The sequence below is a fragment of the Rana temporaria genome, chromosome 2 (assembly GCF_905171775.1).
Source record: "Rana temporaria chromosome 2, aRanTem1.1, whole genome shotgun sequence".
In the NCBI taxonomy this organism is placed as follows: Eukaryota; Metazoa; Chordata; class Amphibia; order Anura; family Ranidae; genus Rana; species Rana temporaria.
The window spans coordinates 243291417-243318680 of NC_053490.1; the positions used below are offsets into that span (position 1 = coordinate 243291417).

The 27264-nt window shown below is 43.3% G+C and overlaps 1 protein-coding gene across 2 annotated transcripts in view; it reads left to right on the top strand.

Moving 5' to 3' along the window:
- ATP2A3 (ATPase sarcoplasmic/endoplasmic reticulum Ca2+ transporting 3) overlaps window positions 1-27264 on the top strand; it is a 262677-nt gene that overhangs the window by 121749 nt on the left and 113664 nt on the right. For both annotated transcript variants that reach the window (XM_040336717.1, XM_040336716.1), the window contains exon 4: window positions 10086-10190. In XM_040336717.1, coding sequence (XP_040192651.1) covers window positions 10086-10190 — 105 coding nt within the window. The remainder of the gene's footprint in view (window positions 1-10085; window positions 10191-27264) is intronic.

Genomic DNA, 27264 nt, shown 5'->3' on the forward strand with positions numbered 1-27264 from the left:
GGGAGTGCAGTGCAATGCAATGTAGGACAGGACAGGGGAGGTCTGCGATGGGGTGTCTGATGTGTCAGGACCAGTTTGTGATGGAGGGTCATCCTGTGATAGGGGGGTCTGTGATGGGTCAGGACCAGTTTGTTATTTGGGGGGTCAGTCTGTGATTTGAGGGTCAGTCTGTTATAGGGGGTCTGTTATGGGTCAGGACCAGTTTGTGATGGGGGGTCAGTCTGTGATGGGTCAGGTCAGTCTGTGATGGGGGGGTCTGTGATTTGGGGGGGTCAGTCTGTGATGGGGAGTCTGGTGTGTCAGGACCAGTTTGTGATGGGGGGGTCAGTCTGTGATAGGGGGTCTGTTATGGGTCAGGACCAGTCTGTGATGGGGGGTCAGTCTGTGATGGGGGTCTGTGATTTGGGGGGGGTCAGTCTGTAATAGGGGGTTGGGGATTTGGGGGGGGGTCAGTCTGTGATAGGGGGTCTGTGATTGGTCAGGACCAGTTTGTGATGGGAGGATTAGGCTGTAATTAGGGGTCTGTGATTTTGGCTGTCAGTCTGTGATGGGGGGGGGGGGGGTCTGTGATGCGTCAGTCTCTGCAAGGGCAATAGAAAACCATTGTTTTCTATGTGTCCTGTTCACACTGCAACAGCGCCCCTGCGTGCTGAGCAGTGTGTTGCAAAATGTATTCTGTTTCTATGCACCGTAATTGAACTGTGGTGCATAAAAATGAATGAAATATATTTTTACATTTCAATAAAGTTGAAAGAAAAAAAAGTGCGATGTGTGTGGTGGTGATGGGGGGGGGGGGCCGCTGTGATGGGAGATTGTCAAGTGTAGGATATCATGTGGCGTCATAGCACCAATTTGGCATTCAGACCTCCGCTGGAAGAAATTTTTATCGACTGGACCCCCGTGAATTTTAATTCAGTACCCCTGGTGTAGTGTGTAAAGTCCTCGGTGAAAATAATTTTATTCCAAAATGTTCCATATGGAAAAAATATATATAATGGTGATGTTAATCCCAGTGCTTCAAATTAAAGTGCAATAGAAGAATCCACCACCGATAGGGCTATCTGACCTGACTTGTCCTGTTTCCGGATCATTTTAATTGAACTCTGTTGGCTCTACTGCTTAGGATTCAGTTTTATAGAGCTCAATAGCTCAAGTGAACAAAAGTTGCCAATGATGTGATTCACCCCTTTTATGGGGCAGCTCATTCTATGTTTGAATCGGACAAATCCTGCCTCGGTTCAAGCACCCATTTTTCTGAATCCCTCTCCTGGTTTCCCTTTGGATCGACGTACGAGTCGTCTCAGTGGAGATTGCAGCTGACGATCCAGGCCCGCCAGTGGCTTACATTTCTGGCCTACTGACCCTCTGGGCGTATGTCCATTAGGGTACAGTATTTCTGGTAAGCTTCCTCTTCAATGATCGGTGGTGGATTCTTCTATTGCACTTTAATTTGGAGCACTGGGATTAACATCACCATTTATATATATTTTTTCCACATTGAACATTTTGGAATAATAATTTTTTCACTGAGGACTTTTTACACACTACAGTGTTTTCATTTATCGTGATTAAATATTATTGTCACTTTATTTTGACCGTTTTTATTTATTCATTTATTCAACTGGGTGATTTTCATTTTGCGCTAAACCCCTTTGTGTAAACTTATGTGCATGTTATCAGGCCAAAATCACCAGGGTAGGTAAACTTTTGATTAGGGTAATTTGGGTAGTTTGTTGTCATTATGATTTTAAAGAGTAAACACAGTTGATAATAAATGGCTTCTGCCAACCTCGAACCATGAGTGAAAGATTTGTTCTCATTCATAGTCTGAAAACTGGCCAAGAAATCAAATTCTGCCAGGGTATGTTAATTTATGAGCACAACTATAGACTCATGCCGCGTACACACGATCATTTTTCAGCGTGAAAAAAAAGGTTTAAAAAAAATGTCATTTAAAAATGATCGTGTGGTGGGCTTCACATCATTTTTCAGGTTCTGAAAAACGAAAAAAAAATTCCGAACATGCTGCATTTTTTCACATCGTTTTTTAGGTTGTAAAAAATGATTGTGTGGGCTAAAACGACGTTAAAAACTTGTGCTTGCTCAGAAGCAAGTTATGAGACGGGAGCGCTCGTTCTGGTAAAACTACCATTCATAATGGAGTAAGCACATTCATCACGCTGTAACAGACAGAAAAGTGCGAATCGTCTTTTACCAACTAGGAATCAGCTAAAGCAGCCCAAAGGCGAATGGAACTTCCCCTTTATAGTGCCGTTGTACGTGTTGTACGTCACCGCACTTTGCTAGAGCATTTTTTAAAAACTATGGTGTGTGGGCAACGTCGTTTTAATGATGAAGTTGGAAAAACTTTTTTTCTACATGCTGAAAAACTTCGTTTTTTTCTTTCATGCTGAAAAATGATCGTGTGTACGGTACAGTCAGGCTTTGACCATAGCTTTCTAATATACGGCTCATCATGAAAGGTGAGTAGGTCTCCAAACTGAGGTAGAAGCGCAATATTTTAATACTTGAAGGTGGGCTGCACAGGGATTTTATGCTTCAGAGCTTTTCACTGAAGGGATTGGAGGAGTTCATCAAGCAGGATTGCTTTTGTGACACTTAAGGATTTGACCCTTTTGGGCATTTTTTTCCCCCTACATTATTTATTTGTCATTTATTACACTTTTGTTTTTTGTTTTTTTTTGTTATGGTGATTTTATAAGAGTACGATACTATTTTGATAATGTTTGATATTTCACACTTTATATTTTTACAAATTATTCTTGGTCTTACTTGAGGTTTAAAGTCCAATACAGCAAGGCAACTAACATTTTCAGACATAGGCTAGCAGTGGCAGTCACCATGCTTCTGTGCTTCTTTGACAGGTGTGCTTTGCCATTATAGGTAGGACATAGCAGTCAAAAGGTTAAAGCGGAGTTCCGGCCACAATTTTACTTTTTAAATATAAATACCCCTGTAGTACACAAGCTTAATGTATTCTAGTAAAGTTAGTCTGTAAACTAAGGTCCGTTTTGTTAGGTTGTTACAGCATTTAGACACTTTATAAAATAGAAATTGACTGGGGCCATCTTAAGTGTGGGCATCATGAAGCCAGACTGTATGACTTCCTGGATTTCAGCCTTGCAGGTCTCGCACATGCTCAGTGCTGCACAAGCAGTGTCAGATCAGGTTTCAGCACCTGTGCTGTCCAAGTCACATGATTCTTTGAGATTGGGGAGTACACAGACTCCTGGAAAGTTACACCCACTACATTCCCAGGAGTCTGTGCGTTGTAGGTTAGGAAGCATTAAGCACCTAGGTGCAGGAAGTGGGAAGATTAACTATTCTGCCTAGCAACAACACTTTGAAGGCATCTAAAAATTTTTTCGTAAAGGACTAATGACATTTTTTTTAAACTACTGATGTAATGTTATATTTATGGGTGGAACTCCACTTTTAACTTCTTAAAACAAGCTTGCTACTTTAAAGCTGTGCAATCACTTCTACTGCCCTCAGGGGTGGTGGTCCTCACAAAAATGTGTGTGTTTTCTTAAGGTGCAGAATTTTCTTTAAATTATTGTATGTGTATTAGAGCTGCAACTAACGATTATTTTCATAATCGATTAGTTGGCCGATTATTGTTTCGATTAATCGAATAATCGGTTAATGACCCTATAAAAAAAAAAAAAAACAATGTGGTTTTGTTGCGATTTGCATTTTTACATATTTTTTTGGCCAATTTGTTGTTTGGCAGATTATAAAACAAATTGCCGCTAAAACGCATTACATGGTTTTCTGCAGCTTTTGAATTGAAGTATATTGAACCAAAAAAATAAAATAACATTTTTTTGCATTAAAAAAAGAAAGTCCTTGCCCTTTCCAAATATGCAGCAGCTGAGAAAAGTATGGATGTGAACGTGTCCCATAGGAAACCATGTAAATGAACTGTAGTGTGTTTCTGCAAAAAGCACCAAAACAGAGGTGTGACCCAGGCCTGAGATGTTTAGTATCATAATGGGGTTAAAAAAACAAAAATTGGCACAACAAAGAGCAATTCGCTACTGTAAGGGGTTTATCACTGTGGGACAGTGAAGGTAATATTTACATTAGCGATTTGCTCTTTTTGTACTATAAAGGGCTCATTTTAGTGTTTTTTTAACCCCATTATGTTACTGGGCAATTAATCGATTTATGAAATACATCGATTACTATTTTCATAATCGATTAATCGATTAGTTTCGGTTCTAATGTGTATAGAGGTTTTTGTATTATATTTCTTGCTTTGTAAATATCAGGTTTTTTGTTTGATATTGTTCTTTAAATGTATTTTGGGCATCATAAATGGATGCCTGATTTCCATACACATCCTACACAGTCTAGACCAGACTTCTGTTCTTTGGAAGAGGAGACATGAGAAAATATTTACTAAAAGTACAGCAGATTGGCAGTGTGAGACTGGGTCTCTACAATTGTGTAGTATACTTGGCTTGCAAAAATAAAATTTAATTTTGTTTGGATAATGTGAGTGTGTAATATAAATATTTAAACCCGTTTTTATCCAACACATAATTTCCTCATTTAAAAGAACAAAAAGTTTTAAACACCCTTCTCTAGATTTAGTTAGATCAAAACTACATTGCTTAACCAAAGAGCTTTTTCAGATCACCCAATAGTGTTAAACTGTAAATGTGGGGGGGGGGGGGGGGGGGGGGGGTTTGTCGGTTAAAGTGACGCAGTGATGTATCGCAAAAAATGGCTTGGGCAGGAAGGGGGTGAAAGTGCCCTGTATTGAGGGGGTTAAAGTATATTCGCGCTTTTTTTTTAGGAGATTGTTAAACGCAAAACGGCACCAAAAACTAATGTACCTGCAATTTTCACTCCAATTGAAGTCTATATAGACAAAAACATACACAAACATGCTGCACTGAAAAAATGCATGTAATTTTTCAAAAATCGTGTTGCCTTGATGTGAATGGACACTATAGAAAATAATGTGATTTCCATTGCTGTACGTTGGCAGTCGCAGGAGAAATCACACTAACGGGAATATGGGAGTTTTTATGGTCGCCACATACACTTTCATTTTATAACCTCATTGTAGTAGTAACATACCTCCTGACTTTGGAACTTGGGAATAAGGGACATCTATGGATGGAAAACACATGCGGAGTGCACCACAACAAAAATGGGTGTGGATAAAATGTGCTTAATATTGAGGCGGCTTAAAGAAGCATGGTGAAACAAAGACTGTGATAGCTCCATTAGTTATCTTTTTCTTTCTTTTTTAGGCTTTCTTCTATTTTCACCTGATGATCCAGCCAGTACATCTGTTTTTCAAAAGAACAAGCTGTCCTGCAGATGTAGCAGTTAGTGTGTTGAGACAATTTACCACTGACAGGGGTGCTTACAATGATCAGCTTTTATTTAATCTGTGTGCTACACCTTATAGTGTTGGTGCATCTACAACTGCTAGTCCAGCTAACACTCCCCTCCCCCCAGACTGACAATGCTGCTGTCCAAAGGTGCCCCCTGTGCTCCTTATTCCAGAGTGTAGGCACTCTAATACAGGAGGTGTGTTACTGGCCAGATCACCAGGTGACAACAGAGGGGGGAAAAAAAAGCCTAAAGAAAATGAATGCAGCCATCACATCTAATGATTGGTAACCTGCCCGGAAATGTATATATATTTTTTTTTTGGGGGGGTGGGGGGTTGTTAATACTGCTTTAAGTCTACATATGGAATATGGTGTACACAGCCTGCAGTCCTTGTACCCAAAAAGTACTCCCTAATTTATGTGCTATGAGTGAGAGGCTCATTGACATAAACCTGCCATTTATACACTCGGATACAGATAAGGACTGGTGTATAGTTAGTCACCCTTCACTTCAGAAGTCCGACCTTTGACATCGGGAGTCCTCCTTCACATTAAAGCAAACTCCTTTCACACCATGAGTCCCCTCCTTCACATCAGTAGTCCCTCCTTACATCAGGAGTCCCTTCTTCAAATTATTAGTCCCCCCTTTCATATCAGGAGTTCCTTCGTTCACATGAGGAGTGTCTTCCTTCACAACAGAATCCCCCAAACTGCAGAGTCCCCCTTTCACATCGGGGATCCCCTCTTGCATTAAGAGACACCCTTTAAATCAGGTGTTCGTGTTCCCCTTTCACATCAGAGTCCCCCTTAACACTAGGAGTTCCACCTTCACATCAGCAGTGGCCCTTTTTAAATTAGGAGCCCCCTATACTTAACATCAGGATTCCCCCTTCACATCAGGAGCACCATACTTGGCATGTGGAGTCCTCTTTTCACATTTAGAATCCTATCTTTTCATGGGAGGGGGGAGTGTTTGGAAGGGTTTTCTGGGGATATGAATAAAATAGATAAGGACTGGGACAGGGATCCTAAGCTTAAGATGTAGGGAGCTGAAAGGGAGATACTGCAGGCTGGATTACAATGTTACAGTAAGTGGAGGGAGTTGGGCTGTGGATGGGGGAAATATCTAGAGAATGGAGGAGTCTATCAGGAACTACTGGCAGGGAAAAGGGGGATGCTGGTGACTGAACCAGAGTGCCTGTGAGAACATAGGTCTGCTGTGTCAGGACAGGAATGATTTATGAGAAGGAGAGATCTGTATTGGGATTGGAGATAAACCGAGCTGTGGGACGAAAGTCACTGATTGCAGAGAAAGGAGTATTGGAGCTGGAGAATTGGTTGTGGGGAAAGTAAGGAGAGAACATATATGACTGATCCAGGATGGCAGGGAGGAGAGAGTGCAGACCAAAGGAGAATAGATGGGTACAAGCCCCCCCATCTAAAAATAATCATCTTCTCTAGACATGTCAAAACCTAGGGGGAAGACATTTTTTTAACCATTTTATGGGCAGCTGGGGGGGAGATATGCCGCTGCTGAAGGGGTATGAGAGCGTGGCTCACAATACACTACTGGCTGTCAGATCGGCACTTTACATAGTTTGCTTACCTTTCCATTGCTGGGAGGAGATTGGGGATGGGTAAGCAACCTGTAAAATTCCGATGTGACCGTGCCAATGCAGGAGTGCTACAGTGACAGTGTGAAGCTGGAGAGGAATGTGAGCACATCCCACACCTCCTCTGGGCTCTCTCCTGCTCCGATTTGACTTTTCTCATTCAGCGCTAAGCTGACAGGAGTAGTGATGGCGCTGTCACTACTTCTGTTGGCCTTTTGTAGCGGCAGAAATGCTCCTCCTGCTCCCCACTCACATCTTACCACCCTCCTGCTTGTCCCTGCTCTGTGCTCCCGCCACTGCTGTTGATGATGGTCCCTGCAAAAACTATACCCGTTCCACGTACCTGGGCTGGTGGATGGCTACAGTCCCTCAGTCACCGCCGGCTGCAGCGCCGCCTTTTGCTCTCACAAGAGGGAGTGAGGCAGACGGGCATTCCCTCCATATCACTCCGTCAGGGACAGACAGACTGTTGGGAAATGCGGCACTAGCTGCCTCCGCACCAACCAATAAAGAGTTTCCACTCTGCTACTGCCTCCTGGGGCCCCACTGATGGATGGATGGGGCCCCAGCAAATGTTATTTAATGGTCAGTCAATCTAGGAGCTGCTCACAAGCATTTCTCCTGCCTCCTACGTGCTGTGCAGAACGAGAGTGAGTGGCAGTGGAGGCAATGCGGGAAACAGCTCAGCTGTGCGGGACATAAGCCAGAATGCGGGGCTGTCCCGCAGAATCCGGGACTGTTGGGAGGTATGGTAGTAATACAAACTAATAGTAACTTTTGACAATCCAGTATAGGATAACTTGAAAAATCTTCTTTCATGTTGTGATTTCTGCTGGTCATCCCTATCCACAGCTTTTGGATTCCCTGCATGCTTTTCAGCTTCTCCTCTGCTGTTTACTTTCAATTTAACCACTTCAATACAGGGCACGTATACCCCCCTTCCTGCCCAGACCAATTTTTCAGCTTTCAGCACTCACGCTTTGAATGACAATTACTCAGTCATGCAACACTGTACCCATATATTTTTTCACACAAATGGAGCTTTCTTTTGGTGGTATTTAATCACTAGTGGGGTTTTTTATTTTGTGTGCTAATAAATAAAGACCGTAAATTTAGTGAAAAATTGCCTTTTTTTTTTTTTTTGTCATAAAATTTAGCAAATTTAGTAATTTTTCTTAAATTTTGCCCAAATTTTTTACTGCTACATACATATCTTTGGTAAAAAAAAAAATAACCCAAATTAGTGTATATTTGGTCTTCGTGAAAGTTGTTCTACAAACTATGGTGCCAATCACTGAAAATTGATCACACCTGATGTACTGACGGCCTATCTCTTTAGACACTAACAAGTCAGAAAAATACAAATACCCCCCAAATGACCCCTTTTTAGAAAGTAGACCTTCCAAGGTATTAAAGCGGAAGTAAACCCATCGATTTGATAGTTTCAAAAAACAGTTAACATTCCCGGCATGCCGGAAATGCTAGCTGTCACATTTTGCTTGTGCTCTCATCCAAACTGTCAAACCATCCAATGGCTGGTGTCATAACTGATCACATGTGCAGCATCATGGCAGTTGCAAATTAAACAGAGGCCAAGATGGCAGCTTCCTTGGTTGAAAACGATAGGAGGGTTTACTTCCACTTTACGTAGCATGATGAGTTTTATTAAGTTGTAATTTTTCCCACAATTCTTTGCAAAATGTATTAATTTTTTTACACAATTGTCATTTTAACAGGTTATTTCTCTCCCAGAGCATATGCATACAACAAATTACACCCCAAAATGCATTCTGCTACTCCTGAGTATGGTGAAACCACATGTGTGAGACTTTTATACAGCCTGGCCACATACAGAGGCCTAACATTGAAGTAGCACCTTCAGGCGTTTTACAGGCATAAATTACACATCTCATTTCTCAACCACCTATTACACTTTTGAAGTCCATTGTCCTGGAGCACCAGGACAATGAAATTGCCCACAAAATGACCCCATTTTGGAAAGCAAACCCCCCAATGCATAATCTGAGGCATAATGAGTCTTTTGAACGGTTCATTTTGGGGGGGGGGGGGGGAAATGAAACCATATCTTTTTTTTCTAACACAGTTGGGCAAACAAGTGTCCCAGAGTGTCTTTACATGTTCTGGGTCAGACTCAAAGCATTGACGTCAAAACATCACCCTGACTGCCAGGGAGCTAACCTTCTCAGCAATGGCAGCCTCCATACTTTTCCAGAGAGTCAACCTAGATAACCTAGATATTTTGTTCATGTTTTTATGGAACTAGAACAAGCATCCCCCATCCTGTTATTGGACAATCAACATCTACAATTTCCATGGTGATTGGAAATTTATACCACTGGTGGTGTTTGGGTAACACTGGCACTGAGAAGGGGACAAAATGCCTCTGAAAAGGGATCTACTGTGGAACCCTTTACAGCAAAGGGCAGCCATGAGGGCTATTCATGTAAACAAGCTCTAAGTGTGGCTGGAGGAGATTGGGGGGGGGGGGGGGTATGGTTTCTCCTGCCTGCAGCAAAGAAATTACATTTGAGCCTACGCGGAGTCACTTGGCAGAAGTTTAAGTGTTTTTTTTGTTTTGTTTTTAAATTACGTGCCGCCCACCGTCAAATGGCCGGATGGTGTGGTTCTCATTCTGGGATGGCGTTGTACGAGGCCCACAGCGGCACATTGATCGCGGTTGCGCAGTGTTACTAGGACACAGTGGGACCCTCGATCTCTATAAAGAGCTGCGTCCGTGGCACTCTGTTAAAACTCTGTTAACACTTGTGAAATGCAGGCACCAGTGTTTTTTCTTTTTGTTTAGATGCACATACCAAGTTTGGGAGCATTAGTATGCATCAACTGACGATACTCTGATTTAAAGTTTCAATCTGACATCTGAGAACTAGAAACGCACAAATGTTTATTCCTAGTTCTCTGCTACAAGGTTATTTATTATTATTATTTATTATTATTTATTATTATTATTATTATTATTATTATTATTATTATTATTATTATGTGTATAAGGCATGGCAAGGAGCATTTTTATGTGGACTTGCTCAAAGAAGTTAAGATATTTAATTTTGTATTTCAGGTACTGGCATGGTTTGAGGATGGAGAAGAAACTACAACTGCCTTTGTGGAGCCTATAGTCATTGTTATGATCCTGTTTGTAAATGCATTTGTAGGCGTATGGCAGGTATGTTATTAATCTTGTATACTTTTACACCTGCTCATCAATTTCTTTCATTTTTGTAGCTGCCAGTTGAACACTCCAGGTATATGGTATACACTCTGTGATCTCCACTTCACTCTGTAAATCCTCCACCCAGCCACTCACCAGAATACCTGGCCCCTTAAATGTGTCCTTTGCATTTTCTTATAAACTGTCAAACCAGTCTACTTTCTTAAAGCGGATCTCCACTCTAAAGTGGAGTCCCGCTGATCGGCACCCTCCCCCCTCCGGTGTCACATTTGACACCTTTCAGGGGGGAGGGGGGTGCAGATACCTGTCTACAGACAGGTATCTGCACCCACTTCCGGCCCTACGATACGGGCAAAGGACGGGTTTTTTCCTGGCTTCCCGTCCATCCCCAGTTGTATGCTGGGAACACTCGGCTCCCAGCACACAGCGGGAGCCAATCGGCGGGCGCGACTCGCGCATGCGCCGTAGGGAACCGGGCAGTGAAGCCGGAGCGCTTCACTTCCTGGTTCCCTCACCGTGGATGGAGGGGGGAGCAGCAGGGTGACGAGCGATCGGCTCGTCATCTGCTGCGATCACCGCTGGACTCCAGGACAGGTAAGTGTCCTTATATTAAAAGTCAGCAGCTGCAGTATTTGTAGCTGCTGGCTTTTAATATATTTTTTTAGTGGCACATCCGCTTTAAGAGATCCATACACATGAAGAGGAAGCAAGACAAGGCATACTGTACACAGTATAAAACTGTTAATTTTCATTAATACAATAATTCAGGTCACTTACATTTTTTTTAGGTGCCCGTCCCAGCATTAAAACAGTTTAGTATTTTCATACAACAGCTTTTGGATGCAAACGGGTGCTTTGTGTGGGATGTCATGTGACTGTGCCTAATTGTTCACAATATAAAATTCGTAGGTATCGGGAGGTATTCTAATAAAGCAAAGATAAACATAAGGAGCTGTGCTCTCAAAATGACATGTGAGCCAATAATAGGTGCAAACAAACTTAACTTAACTAACTTAACTATGACAAGTCCCAATAAGTGAATCATGTGACATAAATGTCCTCCAATGAATGGGTAAATCTTGAAAAATCCTCCAATGAAAGAATGGGCAGATAAATCAAACAAAATATGGTGACTTTATCCTGTGACTTTAGACCAGGGGTCCTCAAACTTTTTAAACAGGGGGCCAGTTCACGTTGGGGGACCGGACTATAGTTTAAAAAAAATATGAACCTATGCACACATCTTATTTGAAGTACAAGAAAACAGGAAAAAACAATACAATATTTAAAATAAAGAACAATTGTAATCCACATAAACATATTAGTATTTCAGACTCCCCTCATCACAGAACCCCTCCCCATCACCGATTCCTCTCCATTACAGATCACCCCCATATTAGGTCCCCCCCATCACAAAGTCCCCCAAGACAAACTTCTCTCCATTACAAAGCCCCCAATAACAGACCCCCAACACAAAGGGAGGGGAGAGCATAGGACAGAAAAGGAGCAGTCAGGTGGAGGGTAGGACAGAGTGGGAGCAGCCAGATGAAACGGGTGGATGCAGCCAGGTGGAGGGGAGGACAGGGTGGGAGCAGCCAGTTGGAGGGGAGGACAGGGTGGGAGCAGCCAGGTGGAGGGTAGAATAGAGTTGGAGCAGCCAGGTGGAAGGAAGGAAGGACAGGGTGGATGCAGTCAGGTGGAGGGGAGGACAGGGTGGATGCAGTCAGGTGGAGGGGAGGACAGGGTGGATGCAGTCAGGTGGAGGGGAGGACAGGGTGGATGCAGTCAGGTGGAAGGAAGGACAGGGTGGATGCAGTCAGGTGGAAGGAAGGACAGGGTGGATGCAGTCAGGTGGAAGGAAGGACGGACGGGGTGGATGCAGTCAGGTGGAAGGAAGGAAGGACGGGGTGGATGCAGTCAGGTGGAAGGAAGGACAGGGTGGATGCAGTCAGGTGGAAGGAAGGACGGGGTGGATGCAGTCAGGTGGAAGGAAGGACGGGGTGGATGCAGTCAGGTGGAAGGAAGGACGGGGTGGATGCAGTCAGGTGGAAGGAAGGACGGGGTGGATGCAGTCAGGTGGAAGGAAGGACGGGGTGGATGCAGTCAGGTGGAAGGAAGGACGGGGTGGATGCAGTCAGGTGGAAGGAAGGACGGGGTGGATGCAGTCAGGTGGAAGGAAGGACGGGGTGGATGCAGTCAGGTGGAAGGAAGGACGGGGTGGATGCAGTCAGGTGGAAGGAAGGACGGGGTGGATGCAGTCAGGTGGAAGGAAGGACGGAGTGGATGCAGTCAGGTGGAAGGAAGGACGGGGTGGATGCAGTCAGGTGGAAGGAAGGACGGGGTGGATGCAGTCAGGTGGATGGTAGAATAGAGTTGGAGCAGCCAGATGGGTGGTAAGTTCTTACCTTGGAGGGTAATAAAAGAATCACTGGCTCCCTCCACTCGACAGCCTCATGGCATTTCTTCTCCTCTCTTCCCCCTCCCACTCAGCATGTTGGGGGCTGAACTCCTCTCAGGGAATCATCATGGGGCCTGCTGGTATCTAGGACTACAATTCCCATAATGCTCTAGTTTCCCAGCTATTGGCTCTGAATGTAGCCAATGCTCTGCTCAAGGAGAGGGAGGGGTGGAATTCCCCCTGCAGGTGCAGCTCTGCCTGTGTCCCCTCTCAGAGCCTGTCAGTTTTGTCACCACTGCCCTGTCACTAGTTTCAGTCCACGGGTCGGGAAAATCACACTGACGGGCCGGATACGTCCCGCGGGCCGTAGTTTGAGGACCCCTGATTTAGACGGACAAAAGTGAATCCAGCTTACCAGCTGCACAAGCTTTAAAGCTTGTGGCCAACACTGAGGCCAGGCCCTTTTCATCCAGGGACCTCGGGTTACCGATCAAACCATATGGTACTATGGACTGTTGATCGTGAAGGTGGTCAGAAGCCCAACATTCAAATCCACTCTGTATAGATGGGATTCTTCTGCTGTATCCTGCATATCACTATCCCATCGGCAGATTTTTGACCTTTAGAACCTTTAGGCATTGACATAACTCGGCCCCCAAAAATTCCACTCGCCTGCTTGGGGGGCGAGCACAGCTGGAAGCCTGGATGGTATGGGAGCCCTTCTCCCAGCAAAGCGAGGAGAGCCCTTGCCACCGCCTGGTTGATTGTGTGTTCCCCACTGTGCACTGTCATATACAGCCCCTCCCCCTTGTCCGGGGGAACTTTGATAGACAAATCGCCCATCCCAGGATTGGACGGGTGATCTGTCTATCAAAGTGCCTGAACGGGGGGGGGGGGGGGGCGGCTGTATATTGCAGCGCATGGTGGGGAACACACAGCTATTGAAATGAAAGCTGTTCCCCAGCGCTCTAATCAACCAGGTGGCTGCAGCGGCTCTCCTCTCTCTTCCCCTGTACAGGTAGACTGCATTGGGTGGGGATGCAGGCTGCATTGGTGGACACTGATGAAGCTGGTAATAATTATTTTTAGAACTGAATTCTATATAATGAATTGAAGTGTAATTTCATGAGATAATTTATGAGGACATGTTTAGGGGCAGAATTAAGGGCAGGGTTGGGTGGGGTAACTGGTGGCGAGTAACCTTTTTGAGGCCTGGCTAGTAGCTCAGGACTTGAACTTTTGTGCCCTGCATAACGTATATATCGTAAGGAAATCTATCCTAAGGAAATATGCACAGCTGAGACTGTCAATCGCCTGTTATGTGTGGTAGGGTGGCAGGGCCGTCTTATGGGATTGCTTGGTGTCAGCATTACCTGTTAGAAGGGATTTATGTAGATGGCAGAGGAATGGGAGAGGACACAGAAATGTTTGCTCTGTGCTTTTTGGTTGAGGCAAGTACAACTTTTTTAAAATGTTTTATCCCTCAGGGGACCTCCCATTTTCATTGGTGGCACTGTTGCAGAGCAAAAGCCTCTGTGTTAATGCTAGCTGTAGCTCCACTATAAAACTGAACTTATGGAGGAGCTGCGGTGGCTCAACGCGATTGGCACTCTGCAGCTAGGGGTTCGGATCCCGGTCTCGGCTACATGTGAATTGAGTTTGGTGGTCTTAGCCCGGCTCCCGGTGGGTGTGCTATGCGAGGTAAGCCTGCGCTTAGTACGCCCACCACCACACTTACACGCACTCGAAATTGGGTTAACATGCACGCACTTTTACCACGCGGTCTCTAAAAAAGAGAGGCAAAGGACTAACGGGGGCTGGTTGAGCGGGCAAATCCTCACTCCCTTATAGGGAGTCCCTCTGCCCCGTTGGGCTTCAAAGCGGAGCAGGTAGGGCGGGCTGTGTGGGAGGACCCCCTCACACACCCGCCATTGCCACCCGGGGCATGGAGAAAGGTGGCAGATTGCCTCTGGGGAGACCTGCCTACTCCCAACTCCCACAGTCCGGCTCCTCTCTCGAGTACACGCACAAAATACACTTAAAAAAAAGTGTCATAAAACTGAACGTATGGGCATGTCTGTGGGGGGAGGAACAGCCAGCACTGAGCTATGCACTCTTTAAACTGTTCTTTTTACTATTCTGATTGAACAATCAGCGCTGACCTGACAACACTGCCTTGTTCATAAAAGTAAAAGATCACTCAATGCTGTGTGGGCTCTATGATCCATCGTACAGCACCCTTGCACGTGACTTGCATCATACTACAATACAGACTGGTACTGTGTAAGACACAACCACGCAGTGCTGATCATACATAAAAGCTGCAGGGTTGTGTGATTGATCAGTCGAGACTGTGTATATTTACAAGAAGCCATAGACAGATCACGCAGCGCCGTGACTTTTTTTTTTTTTTTTTTAAGCGAATGCCATCTCTGCCAAGTACCAACACTGTCGCTCATACATCCTTCTTTTTTTTCTAGCAGGGTTGTTGGATAGCAGGCTCTAACCACCCTTCCTAGCAATGGGATGAAGTCCAACATGCAGCGGGTCCTCTGATGGGGTTCCATAAAAAAAATTGTAAAGGTTTAGACCGATGAAAGGAATTCTGGAAGCTTTGCCCAGATAGGCAGACAGAGGATAAGGGACTAGTAACCAGCATTGCCTGTGGTTTTCCTGTACCCACGCATACCAAGGAGCAGACTGCTATTTTTTTGTAGGAATACAAGGCAACATTTTTATTTTTCAGGTAATTGCATTTATAGTCCTGAGGAAAAGATACTCATTCTCACACACTTTCAACTAACGTGAGATTAGATTTACTTATGCAAGAGGTGATACTGCATCTCATGGTTACTATGCATTGTGCTTTAGCAAAGATAAGGATATACCGAAGCACAAAAGGATTTGAAAACAAAATGTAAAAATAGAAGGGTTTCAAAATAAAAAGCTTTTGATCCCTTCCCAACTTTGATGTCAGGCCTCACGAGTGAGGTCAGCCTCACAGTTGGTGTATCATTGCTCTAAAGCCTCTTTCAGAGTATCTTTCAGAAACACTGTTGTGTTTTATTTTTTCTTTTTTTTTTCTTGTGGCTACACACAAGGAAAGTCCAATGTATTTCAGTTTTGTTTCTTCATTTTTACATCTTCATCTGTACCTATTTCTGTATGAAGATGGCAATTGATTGCTATGGAAACACAAAGATGATGCATATAGAAGGCATGCAGTTGTGAATAAACTGATGATGAATTATGAGCAATGAATCTGCATGCTTGGAACCTGAATAAGTTTACAGGTTTGTTGCATGTGACATTGGAAAGTATTTTTCCTATTTCCAAAAGGCCAAAAAGACTTCTACCTTTGACTGCATTGGCCAATGTACGGATTGTTGTACAGGGGACTTTAATTGTAGAATTTAGGGTTGTACACATCATAAACCTATATTTAATCACTTGCTTACTGGGCACATATACCCCCTTCCTGCCCAGGCGAAATTTCAGCTTTCAGCACTGCGTCACTTTCAATTAAAATTGCGCGGTCGTGCGACGTGCCTCCCAAACAAAATTTACTACCTTTTTTTCCCACAAATAGAGCTTTCTTTTGGTGGTATTTGATCACCTCTGCGGTTTACATTTTTTGCACTAAAAACAAAAAGAGCGACAATTTTGAAAAAAAAACACTTTTACTTTTTGCTATAATAAATATCCCATTTTTTTTTTTTTAAAACAATTTTTTTTGTCAGTTTAGGCCTATATGTATTCTACATATTTTTGGTAAAAAACAAAATCGCAATAAGCGTATAGTGATTGGTTTGCGCAAAAGTTATAGTGGCTACAAAATGGGGGAGAGGATTCTGGCATTTTTTTTATTTTTATTACTAGTAATACGGCGATCTGCGAATTTTGTCAGGACTGCGATATTGCGGCGGACACATCGGACACTTTTGACACATTTTTGGGACCATTCACATTAATACAGCAAACGGTGCTATAAAAATGCATTGATTACTGTATAAATGTGACTGACAGGGAAGGGGTTAACACTAGGGGGCGAGGAAGGGGTTAAATGTGTATCCTGGGAGTGATTCTTACTGTGGGGGGAGGGGACTGACTGGGGAGGTGACCGATGCTGTGTCCATATGTACAAGGGACACACAGGGCTGGACTGGGACAAAAATTTGGCCCTGGATTTCATTCAGACCGGCCCACTTTAATTCAATAAAATGCTGCCCCCACCCCCCGAAAAATCACGCCCACCAAAAGGCCCCTACATCCATTATTGTATATCATGAGAGGGTGAGAAAGAGAGAGAAAGAGAGAGGGGTGAGTGTAAGAAAAAGAGAGTGAGTGTAAAAGAGAGGGGGTGAGTGTGGGACCCCTTTTTACACGGAGGCATTTTTTAGGTGCCTTTGGGCTAAAAATAGCGCCTGTAAAGCGACTGAAAAACGCTTCCGCTGCAGTCCCAGTGTGAAAGCCTGAGTGCTTTCACACTGGGGCGCTCCCAGGGCGTTACAAAAAGTCCTCCAAGCAGCATCTCTGTTTTAAAAAAACGGCCCACTGAGCCATCGGCCCACCGGGAAACTCCCTGTAGTCCCTATGGCCAGTCCATCCCTGGGGACACATCTGTCTCCTCTCCCTGACAGGACGTGGAGCTCTGTGTTTACTTGGTAAGAAAAAGTTTTCCGTCTTGCCCCACCATAGCCCAGACATATGAAGAATGAGAGATTGTTGTCACATGTACCACACAGACAGTGTTTGCCAAATACTCTGCAGATCCTTTAATGTTGCTGTTGCTTCCAGTACATCCTTCCTTAGGACTGGTGCCCAGAACTGGACAGCACTCTCCAGGTGCGGCTGGACCAGAGTCTTGTAGAGAGGGAGAATTATAGTTTTAGCTCTGGAGTTAATACCCCTTTTAATGCATGCCAATATTCTGTTGGCATTGCTGAGCCTATCATCTACTAGGACACCCAGGTCCTTTTCCATCCTAGATTCTATCAGAAGTCCCCCCCCCCATTGTATAGATTGTATTTGTATTTTTGCCACCCAAATGCATTATTTTACATTTTTCTACATTAAAGTGGATGTAAACCCGATTTTTTTTTTCTTGCCGTCACAATGTAGAGTAAAAGATTTCCTATCATCTGTGCCCAGTCTTGCCACAAAGAGTTAATCCAGCTCTAAACAATCCTCTTTTCTTTTTTCAGGGAAATAAACAGACAAACGGGAGAAAACTTTTGTCCGTTCTTCCTCCTTGCTGTGAATGACGGGTGATTTGCATATCTCATGCACTAGCCTGGAGACGGGCATTATTTTTTAATTCTCACCCCCACTCCTTTTCTGAAGTCATGTGGTTACTTTTCTGGATTTGACTTGATGTTGGTGATCATAGCAGAATTTAGTGTAAGGAATACACAGGAAAAATGCATGTTGACAAGGGGAGTGTAGAGGTGGGCAGGGACTCTGCTGACATCACGACTCCACCCACGAGCTCCAGACAACAGACCCCACCCACAGAATCTGCAGTTTTTCAGTTCTTATAACAGACAGAGGGGAGACATTTGACAGGTAAGGATACATGCAGGAGGCATGTATATCCTTACAGATGACCACTATGGCAGTAGTTTAAAAAGAATGAGAGTGGGTTTACATCCACTTTCCATTTGCCATGTAGTTGCCCACACCATTAATTTGTTCAGATCTTCTTGCAAGGTCTCCACATCCTGCCGAGAAGTTATTGCCCTGCTTAGCGTAGTATCGTCCGCAAATACAGAGATTGCACTGTTTACCCCATCCACCAGGTCGTTTTATGAACAGGATTGGCCACAGCACAGAATTCTGGGGGAAACATATCTTCTCTGATTCCCCCCCCCCCTTTTTTTTGTTGTTTTACTGTCCCCAATCCATCTCCTATTAACACAGCCATTGGAGTCACTGCACATGCTCAGTTTGGTGTGTTACTTTTTCTTGGGAGGGTGCATGTGATCAGCACAGGGCCAATCAGCACTGTCTAGAGAGAGAGTCTGGGGTCTTGTAGCCTCATAGGACAGTCAGAGTAGAATAAAAACTCCTCCAAGCATTAATTTGACACTAATAGAACATGAAAAAAGGGGAGGGAGAGGTAGGTAAATTAGGAAATTTAAATAAGGCATAGGACTTGTAGGTCCAGTGTCTCCATCCCTGTATAGTGATTATGCTGGAAGGCAGGTTGGGACTTTAAATGAAACATGCACCTAAGAGTGATAACGGACAATGGGTGTCTGACCAGTAGAATGCATGTTAGAGCTATACTAGCTGAATCTCTATACTCGGCACACAGGACAGTAATACATAATTATATTTATTATATATATATATATATATATATATATATATATATATATATATATATATATATATATTACATTATAGCATAAAAGCATTACAGTACTTGGTAATAGTATACAAAAAGTCAGACAGATTAATCCATACATCACATGATAGCTATATACATATCATGATTGTTACAGCATAATACTTATGTATGAGCTGTATTATGCTGTAACAATCATGATATGTATATAGCGATCATGTGATGTATGGATTAATCTGTCTGACTTTTTGTATACTACTACCAAGTACTGTAATGCTTTTATGCTATAATGTATTATATGCAGGGCTCAAAATTTCAAATCCTGAGCTACTAGCCAGGCCTTAAGAGTTACTCGCCGCCAGTTGTTCCACCCAACCCAACCCGCCCCTTGTAAATGATCATATTTTATTCAGCTCATACATGGTATGCAGGGTCGTATAATGTTAATTGGACCCTGGGCAAACATTTCCGTGCCCACTGTAGAAACACTAAAAGAGAGGGTCAGAAAAACTGCAGACATACTACAGGAGAGGACCAGAGAGACTGCAGATATGACAAGGAGAGGGCCAGAGACTGCAGACATACTACAGGAGAGGGTCAGAGAGACTGCAGACATGGCAAGGAGAGGGTTTAGAGAGACTGCAGGCATGACAGGGAGAGGGTCAGAGAGACTGCAGGCATGACAGGGAGAGGGTCAGAGAGACTGCAGGCATGACAGGGAGAGGGTCAGAGAGACTGCAGGCATGACAGGGAGAGGGTCAGAGAGACTGCAGGCATGGTACAGGTACTGTGGATGGCGTGGTGATGAATGGTTCCCCCCCTCCCTCCACATTTCTTGTTGCAGCTCAGTGTACACAGCTCTAGGACCTGGGAGAGCATGTCCTCCTTGTTCAGTGTGATCCATGATCCCTCCCCCTGCTCTGAGTGTCGGACTCCTCTGCTTACTTTCTCCTCACTCAAATCGTCAGCAGTGTCCAGATACAGACGGCACACAGGTCCCCTCTTACTCAGACAGTCATCTCAGAAGTGTCCCATAGCAGACAGCAAGTCCTCTCCTGTTTCCTTCCATTGTCAGCAAGTCGGGAAGGAGGAAGTTACATCTTCCTCCTCTGAATGCCCAAGCACCTGATTGGTTGTTAGGACACTAGCAACCAATTATTTTAACAGGCGGGACTTGGGAGACAACAGGAGAAAGCCAGTAGTTACATTTGATTGGGCACCTTTTCTGCTACTCGCAACCAGTTAATATGTACTCGCCAAATGCGAGCAGACTAGTACAAATTTTGAGGGCTGTTATATGTAATATGTATGTAATATATATATATATTTATAGTTATTATGTATTACTGTCCTGTGTGCGGAGTATAGAGATTTAGCTAGTACAGCTCTAACATGCATTCTACTGGTCAGACACCCATTGTCCGTTATCACTCTTTTAGGTGCATGTTTCATTTAAAGTCCCGATCTGCCTTTGACACTGATAGAAGTCGCAAGACTGCTATATACTGCTGATGATCGTTGTAAGTGGTAAATGGTTTTGTCTCAACACTCTAAGCCAGTGTTTCTCAACTCCAGTCCTCGGGGCGCACCAACAGGTCATGTTTTCAGGATTTCCCTCAGATCAAACTGCTGTGGTAATTACTAAGGCAGTGAAACTGATCAAATCACCTGTGCACAATAATGGAAAGCCTGAAAACAAGACCTGTTGGTGCGCCCCGAGGACTGGAGTTGAGAAACACTGCTCTAAGCTACTGTAGCGCTACCCCCGAAGGAGACGCTGATTTGTTGTTGGGATCGGCATATTAAGTTACCTTGATGTGGCCCAGGGGTGCAGTTGTAGAATCAAAGTAGTGAGCGAAGGTCCAGACAGTGAATAAGGGGTTTTCCAATGCTTTATTTCCAGGCCAACATCAACATCAAAGAAAAGGGTGATGAAGAGAAAGGGAGAACCTTGCGGTATCACGCCTGGATATGAACCGAGCAGTCCTGCTCTCAGTAGTATCAAATTGTGATTCATTGCCACTCTTTCTGAGTGGGTGAAGTGCCCCCGGACAGACCCCTCTCTGGCAGCTGAGGTGTCACTTTGGATTGCTGGGAGGAACAGGTCTCTTTCACAGACCTGGCTCTAGGGCCTCTGCCACAGGCCAATTACTTTAAGTGAGCTAAATGGATGAATGGAGCAAATCCTCAGTAGGTTTTTAGAATAGGTCACCGGATGACCGCAAAGCGTACCTGTCAGCATTCCAGTCACCAGATCCCCGATTGGTTCGTTCAAGCCCTGTTGGACAACCTGCCTTTGGGTTCCCCTCAAGCCGACCCCCCAATCGAATGGCACCCAGCCTGGGATCCTCTCAATAGAACTGGGGACCCAGTAAGTCACTGGAGTCCCCTTTTACCTCTGGATGAGGTTCCGTGTAGTCTGCAATTTTGGCCAGGTGGGCGAAGATCTTGAGCACATGACACCTGTCACAGATATAACCTTCCCCAGCATGCCCTGCGAGGGAAAAACTCCTCCGATTGGCTGCTGGGGAAAACTTGCTCTGCCAGAACCCCTCTGGTGCCAACTGCTGGCCAGGGATGGTACTGCATTCCTGGAGCACAGACTGACCCAGCGGACTTTTCTGGATTGACAGAAGTCCCAATTTAATGAATTGTGAATAGGAGCAAAGTAACTCTCCCATTCCCCACTAACTTTAGCGTAGTGCCCATACTGAAAGTAAGGGGGCGCTACACTACATTTGCAGAACAGCCTGTTCTTTTAAACACAGATCACCAGGTTAAAACCAAAAAAGGCCAAAAAAACGTCATGCAGTGTGGCTGACCGTTTGCAGTTCTCAAAGAGCTGCAAGGGCACTGATGAGCATTCTCATACTTCATTCACAAGCCCAGACGCTTGTAAACAGTCAGGCTATATTGGAGGTATGGGCTGACAGTTGCAGGGCTTGTCTGGAGGAGCCTGGCATTGCACCCCTGGTCATTGGATGTGGTGACTGTACCATTGATCAGGGATGCAATGTTTTGCAAGCTCCTGAGGGGGAAATGTTTTTTTATTCTTTTCCAAAAGGTGAACTTGGCTTTTAATTCCATAGTTATAATCTACTTCTAAAACAATTGGTATAAATTGGAAACATTGGGGATGGTGGGAACTAGGATGGTTAGCTACCCATAGTATTTAATATGGCATTCTACTTCTAACCATCACTATCACTAATCTTTAGATGCATTTTTATGCTTCCCAAAAAAAAAGTACATACCCTAGGGCTGTATTATTAACACATCCCTTTAATTACTGACACATGTAGCATACTGCCAAACCAGTTTTGCCAGTAAGAAAAAAAAATCTGGTTCCTTCTCCAGTTTTACAATCTGTCTGAGTCCTATCCCGATATGCCCCACCTAGAAGGTGGACAAAAAGGGAAAAAGAGTACCTGGAGGCAGTGTTCTAGGAGGCTGCAAAAGATTTCCCACTCCCGGACTCCTGTAGACCTGAGAATCCAGCTTCACGCAATATGTTAGCCTGTGTGGATATGCACACTTCTGCTATGTGCAAAAGCCTGTGTTCTCACACTTGACTCTCTCCAAGTCCCTCCGGGTACACTAAAGATATGATAAATCAAAAGATATTCCCCATTCAATTGGCGATTGCAGCAATTTCTATCTGCCAATATGCAACTAACTGTACTAGGGAATGAGCCTGTATTCGAGGATTGTGTTTTAACTGAGCAATTACAGCAATAACCTTCTGCTCCACTCTATGGGGATGCCCTAAAACAAATTATTTCCAGAATAGCTTTATTCTCTATTCACATGCACATAATCTTGTGACTCGATGCCTGATCCGCTGACATTGCTTGAAAAGGACTCCTCTCACATATGCACATTGAAGGAGGATGTCACTTTGAACTTTACAGGTGCCAAAAATGTAACTGGAGTGAAGATAATTAATTACATTTTTTAATTAAAAAAACCTTTTCAGAAACCGCCAACTTTTTCAAAACACTGAGCACATCATTGCTATATCTGAGCTTCTACCTCAAAACCTAAGGTTGACCCTTCCTTTTGGCATCCTTAATGAAGAGGTGTCCTTGCTTCTAGGGGGGTGGTGTCATAGTTTGTTTCGTTCTCCAGGTTACAAACATCCCAGACCTTGTGGGTTTAATTGGTGGTTTGACAGAGGTACAAAATAGTTTAAAATTGTATCGCTTTAGCACTTCTCTCAAATCAACCAAAAATCTTCCCAAGGACAGTCAGAGAATGCCCTGGGCTATCTCTTGTCTCAGAGTGGTTGTGCCAGTACCCCTACAGGATAGGTTCTAAGGATTCTGTTCAAACCTGTTCATGGTACCAAAGCCCAACAGGGATATTTTCCTATGCTGGACCTAAAATCCCTTAACAAATACTTTTTCATAATTTTGCATTGAATCTGCAAGGTCAATTATTGCCTCTCTGAGACAAATAATTGGCATCTGTAAACATCTAAGATGCCTATCTGCATATTTCCATTTATCTACCTCCAGATTTCTATGATTTACAGTTGGTGACTTTACCTTTTCAGTATGTCACACTGCCCTTTGGCCTATCCTCTGCTCCCACAATATTCACAAAGGTCTTAGAACCTCTTCTTGCCCCTTAAGAAATCCATAACACAAGTTATCTAGGTGACCTCCTCCTGAAGGCTTTGTCTCCATTTCTAAATAACCTGCAAATGCCTACAAGACCATTCTGATGCTTCAGGCTTTTGGTTGGATGATCAAGTTCCAAAAATCTTCTTTTCAGCGTTCTACTTGCCTGGAATTCTTAGATCTGATCCTAGACGCATCCCAAGAAAATCATTCCTTTCAGAGAAGAAACTGCTTTCTATCAGAGCTGAGAGAAAGATGGCTGGATGGGAGCCCATGATGCTCAAAAACCTGGATATATCTATTGGCAATGATGTTACCGTTCCAGATGTGCAAGCTGCCCATTCCCACACTAATGCACCCCCCTACCATCAGAGATGCAGGCTTTTGAACTGAGCGCTGATGACAAGCCAGAAGGTTTCTCTCCTCTTCAGTCCTGAAGATGTGGCACCCATGGTTGCCAAAAATGTCAAATTTCAATTAGTCTAACCACAACAACTGTTTTCAGTTTTGCAACAAACTATATTAAATGAGCTTTGGTCCATTGAAGATGGGGGCATTTCTGGATCATGTTCAGATCTGGCTTTTCAGACAGTGATTTTTGGAAGTATTTCTGAGCCCATGCAGTGATGTCCATCACGGAATCATACCTACTTTTATTGTAGTGCCGTCAGAGCCGCAAGATCATGGCATCTAATGCTTTGCGCATAGAGATTTCTCCGTATTCTTTGGATTATTTTGACATGTACTCTAGGTGATGATAATAGTAAGTCTTTGCCATTTTTCTGTTGAACATTATTCTGAAGTTGTTTGACAATTTTTAGACACAGCTTTTCCGACTGGTGAACCTCTGGCCATCTTTATTTCTGAGACTGACACTCTAAGATGCTTTTTATACCCAAGCACATTGCTGACATAAATTAACCTAATTGGTTGCAAAATATTTATGTTCTTCCTTGCTAGTTCAACTTACTTTGCCAGCTTTTTGTTGTCTTGTCCCATTTTTTTTTTAGACGTTTTGCTGTCCATCAATTTCAAAATATACATTTTTTTTTAGTACATTCTCCGTTTGAACATTTGATAGGTTTTCTATTTTCTTTAAAATATGGGTTTATGAGATTTTCAAACTATTGCATTTTGTTTTTATGTAGCTTTTACACAGCATCCCCACTTTTTTGGAACTGGGGTTGTACAAAAACAGGCAACAGACTTTTTATACTTCAATATTATTTTGCTGGTTATCTACAATGGCTGCTTATGCAGTACTTTACCTATTCTGCCTCCTCATTGGTCTATCCCTCGATACATGCACACCTACCAGGCTACATAGACAGATCTTCAAGCCTTACTGCAACAGGGAATCTTGGTTGCACTGAGTAAAAATATGTGAAAATGCAGACAATGAAATAGCGGCATTATGACAAGGTCATTACTTTGTTCACACTCCAAGATATCCCTGTCGGCATATGTACCTACAGCTTGTTGGCTCTTGGTGCAGTGTTTCCCTTTGCCACTATGAGTGCTGCTGTTCAGGAGATTATAGGAATTGAATATCAAATTAAAGTACTAATTGCATTTTTTTTTTTTTTTTTTTACTGTATTCATTTGTTTTTTACATCTGTTTGGAGTTTGTGTGCCAAACATATGTCAACAATGCTAAAGAGGGCTTTATAAAGTTTCTGTGTTTTTTTTCATCTCCACTCATTAATGAGATGCAAACAAAGACACTTATCCCATGATAAGTGTATCCTATGAAAATTGTGTGGATATATATTTTTGTACTGGAAAGAGTCTTCTGCTGCTGCCATTCCCTTGAAGCAGAGGCGTACTGGGTGGTTCCGTTAATTTAGCCATGGGGATCTCCGTGATGAAATGCACTGGAAAGTTCTTGTTGGCACACCGCAGTCACACAGGATGCTGGCAGCCAAGAAGCCCAAAAGATTTTCTCCACTAAATAACAGAACTGGAAAAAGCTCCAAATGACTTTAAAATGTATCTAATTCACTTCTGAAAGCACATTTAATAATGGGGAATTGAGAAGAGATTAGCACTGCAGGGAAAACCTTTTACGTTTTGTTATTGGAAGTGGTCATCTACTTTAATTTATCCACTCATAACCAGAGCCTTTGTAAACAGTCTTCCCTAACTTTAGAAATCTCACTTGTTCTGCCAGGAAAACGAAAGGACATATATTTTTACTCCTTTTTAAAGAAGGCTTGTATAGAAATTATTTAAATTTTGTCAATGGTTATTGAAAATATACATTGTTCCCCCTAAAGAATGGATATGGGGCCTAATACACTTAAAGTGGAATTCCAGTCAGAACCTAAACTCTAAACCTGCTCTCTGCCACATTCGAAGCCCAATCTATCTAGCCCTGTAAAGAAAAAATCGCTGTACTTGCCTGTTCTGCAGCTGGTCGGTTCACATGCTGAGCTGTCAGCGGCAACTTCAATGTGTGGGCATGTGCAGGAGGGGCAACCAACATCCAAAGCCCCAAAGTAACATCACTTCACAGGCATTACACAGCCGTTTTCCATTCTCTCCTGCACAGAGAATCCGCCGCTGGAGACTGGATCGGCTTCAGAAAAGGTAAGTGTATCGATTTCTTGCTGTACAGGGTTAGATCGATTAGGCTTAGAATGTGTCAGAGTAGGTTTAGCTTTACGAAGTTTGGGTTTCACGTGTAAATATGTTTTTTTGTTCAGGATCACCTTTATTTAGTTTTTTTGATGGCTTATCATTCTTTGTGTAAATGTATATTTGTAATTAAAGGCAAAACTTTTTTTTATTTTGGTAGTGTAAAGTAAGGTTATAATGACTGACGCCCTCTTTATTTTTTGCCATAAGCCTATTGGGATATTTCCTTTCACTTCCTGTCCGTTTAAAGATATAGGGACACATGAGACACCATGTACTTATTGTTGCTAAGGCTAGTTATCAGTTAGGGAGGTTGCCATTTGTTTGCACAGTTTGAGAATTGATGTGGGCTTGCACAGGATATCGTCAGCTGTCATTGTGCCCTTGTTGGGTGTCCCGTGTGTCCCTATAACTTTTAAGAGGGGTGGGCTCCCTGCAGGCAAAGCGCCCTTAATCTATATGTGCTCCAATTTGAGAGACTCTCAAAATTGTGTTTAAGACCGCAGTAAACTGGGGTGCTGTAATGTGGCCACTGCAGCTTAAGCATATGTCTGCAAATGTGTGTTACCAAACCCCTTTTTTAAGGTGAACTGTTATACAGGGTTAATTCAGGTTTTGTTATAAGCTATCTGGTGAGTGAGCTGAGAATCTGTTTGTTTTTCATGTTAATTGCCTTTACATGTGCTCCGTTCCGTGCTGGTCGCTTGCTCCAGCTTGGGCTCGTTGCCATTCAGTTTTTAAATTGCCTAAATCCTTTGGGGTGTCTAATTTTCATAAATGGGTCATTTTGGGCAGTTTGTACTGTTTTGGCCTTTTTTTTTTTTAAGAAAAAAAGTAATAAGCAGTCACATCATGGCTGATAAATTTCACACAAACTAAATATACACACATTTATTTAAAAAAAAAATTCTACTAGGAAGTAATTTTGCAAAATACATTTTGGCTTAAATGTGGGAAGAAAGATTATTTTGATATGTTTTTAGATAGAAAAAGAAAGCACAGCCTGTCTTAAAAAGTAATTTGGGTACAGTTTTGCATGGCTGAGTAATTGTCACAGCACTG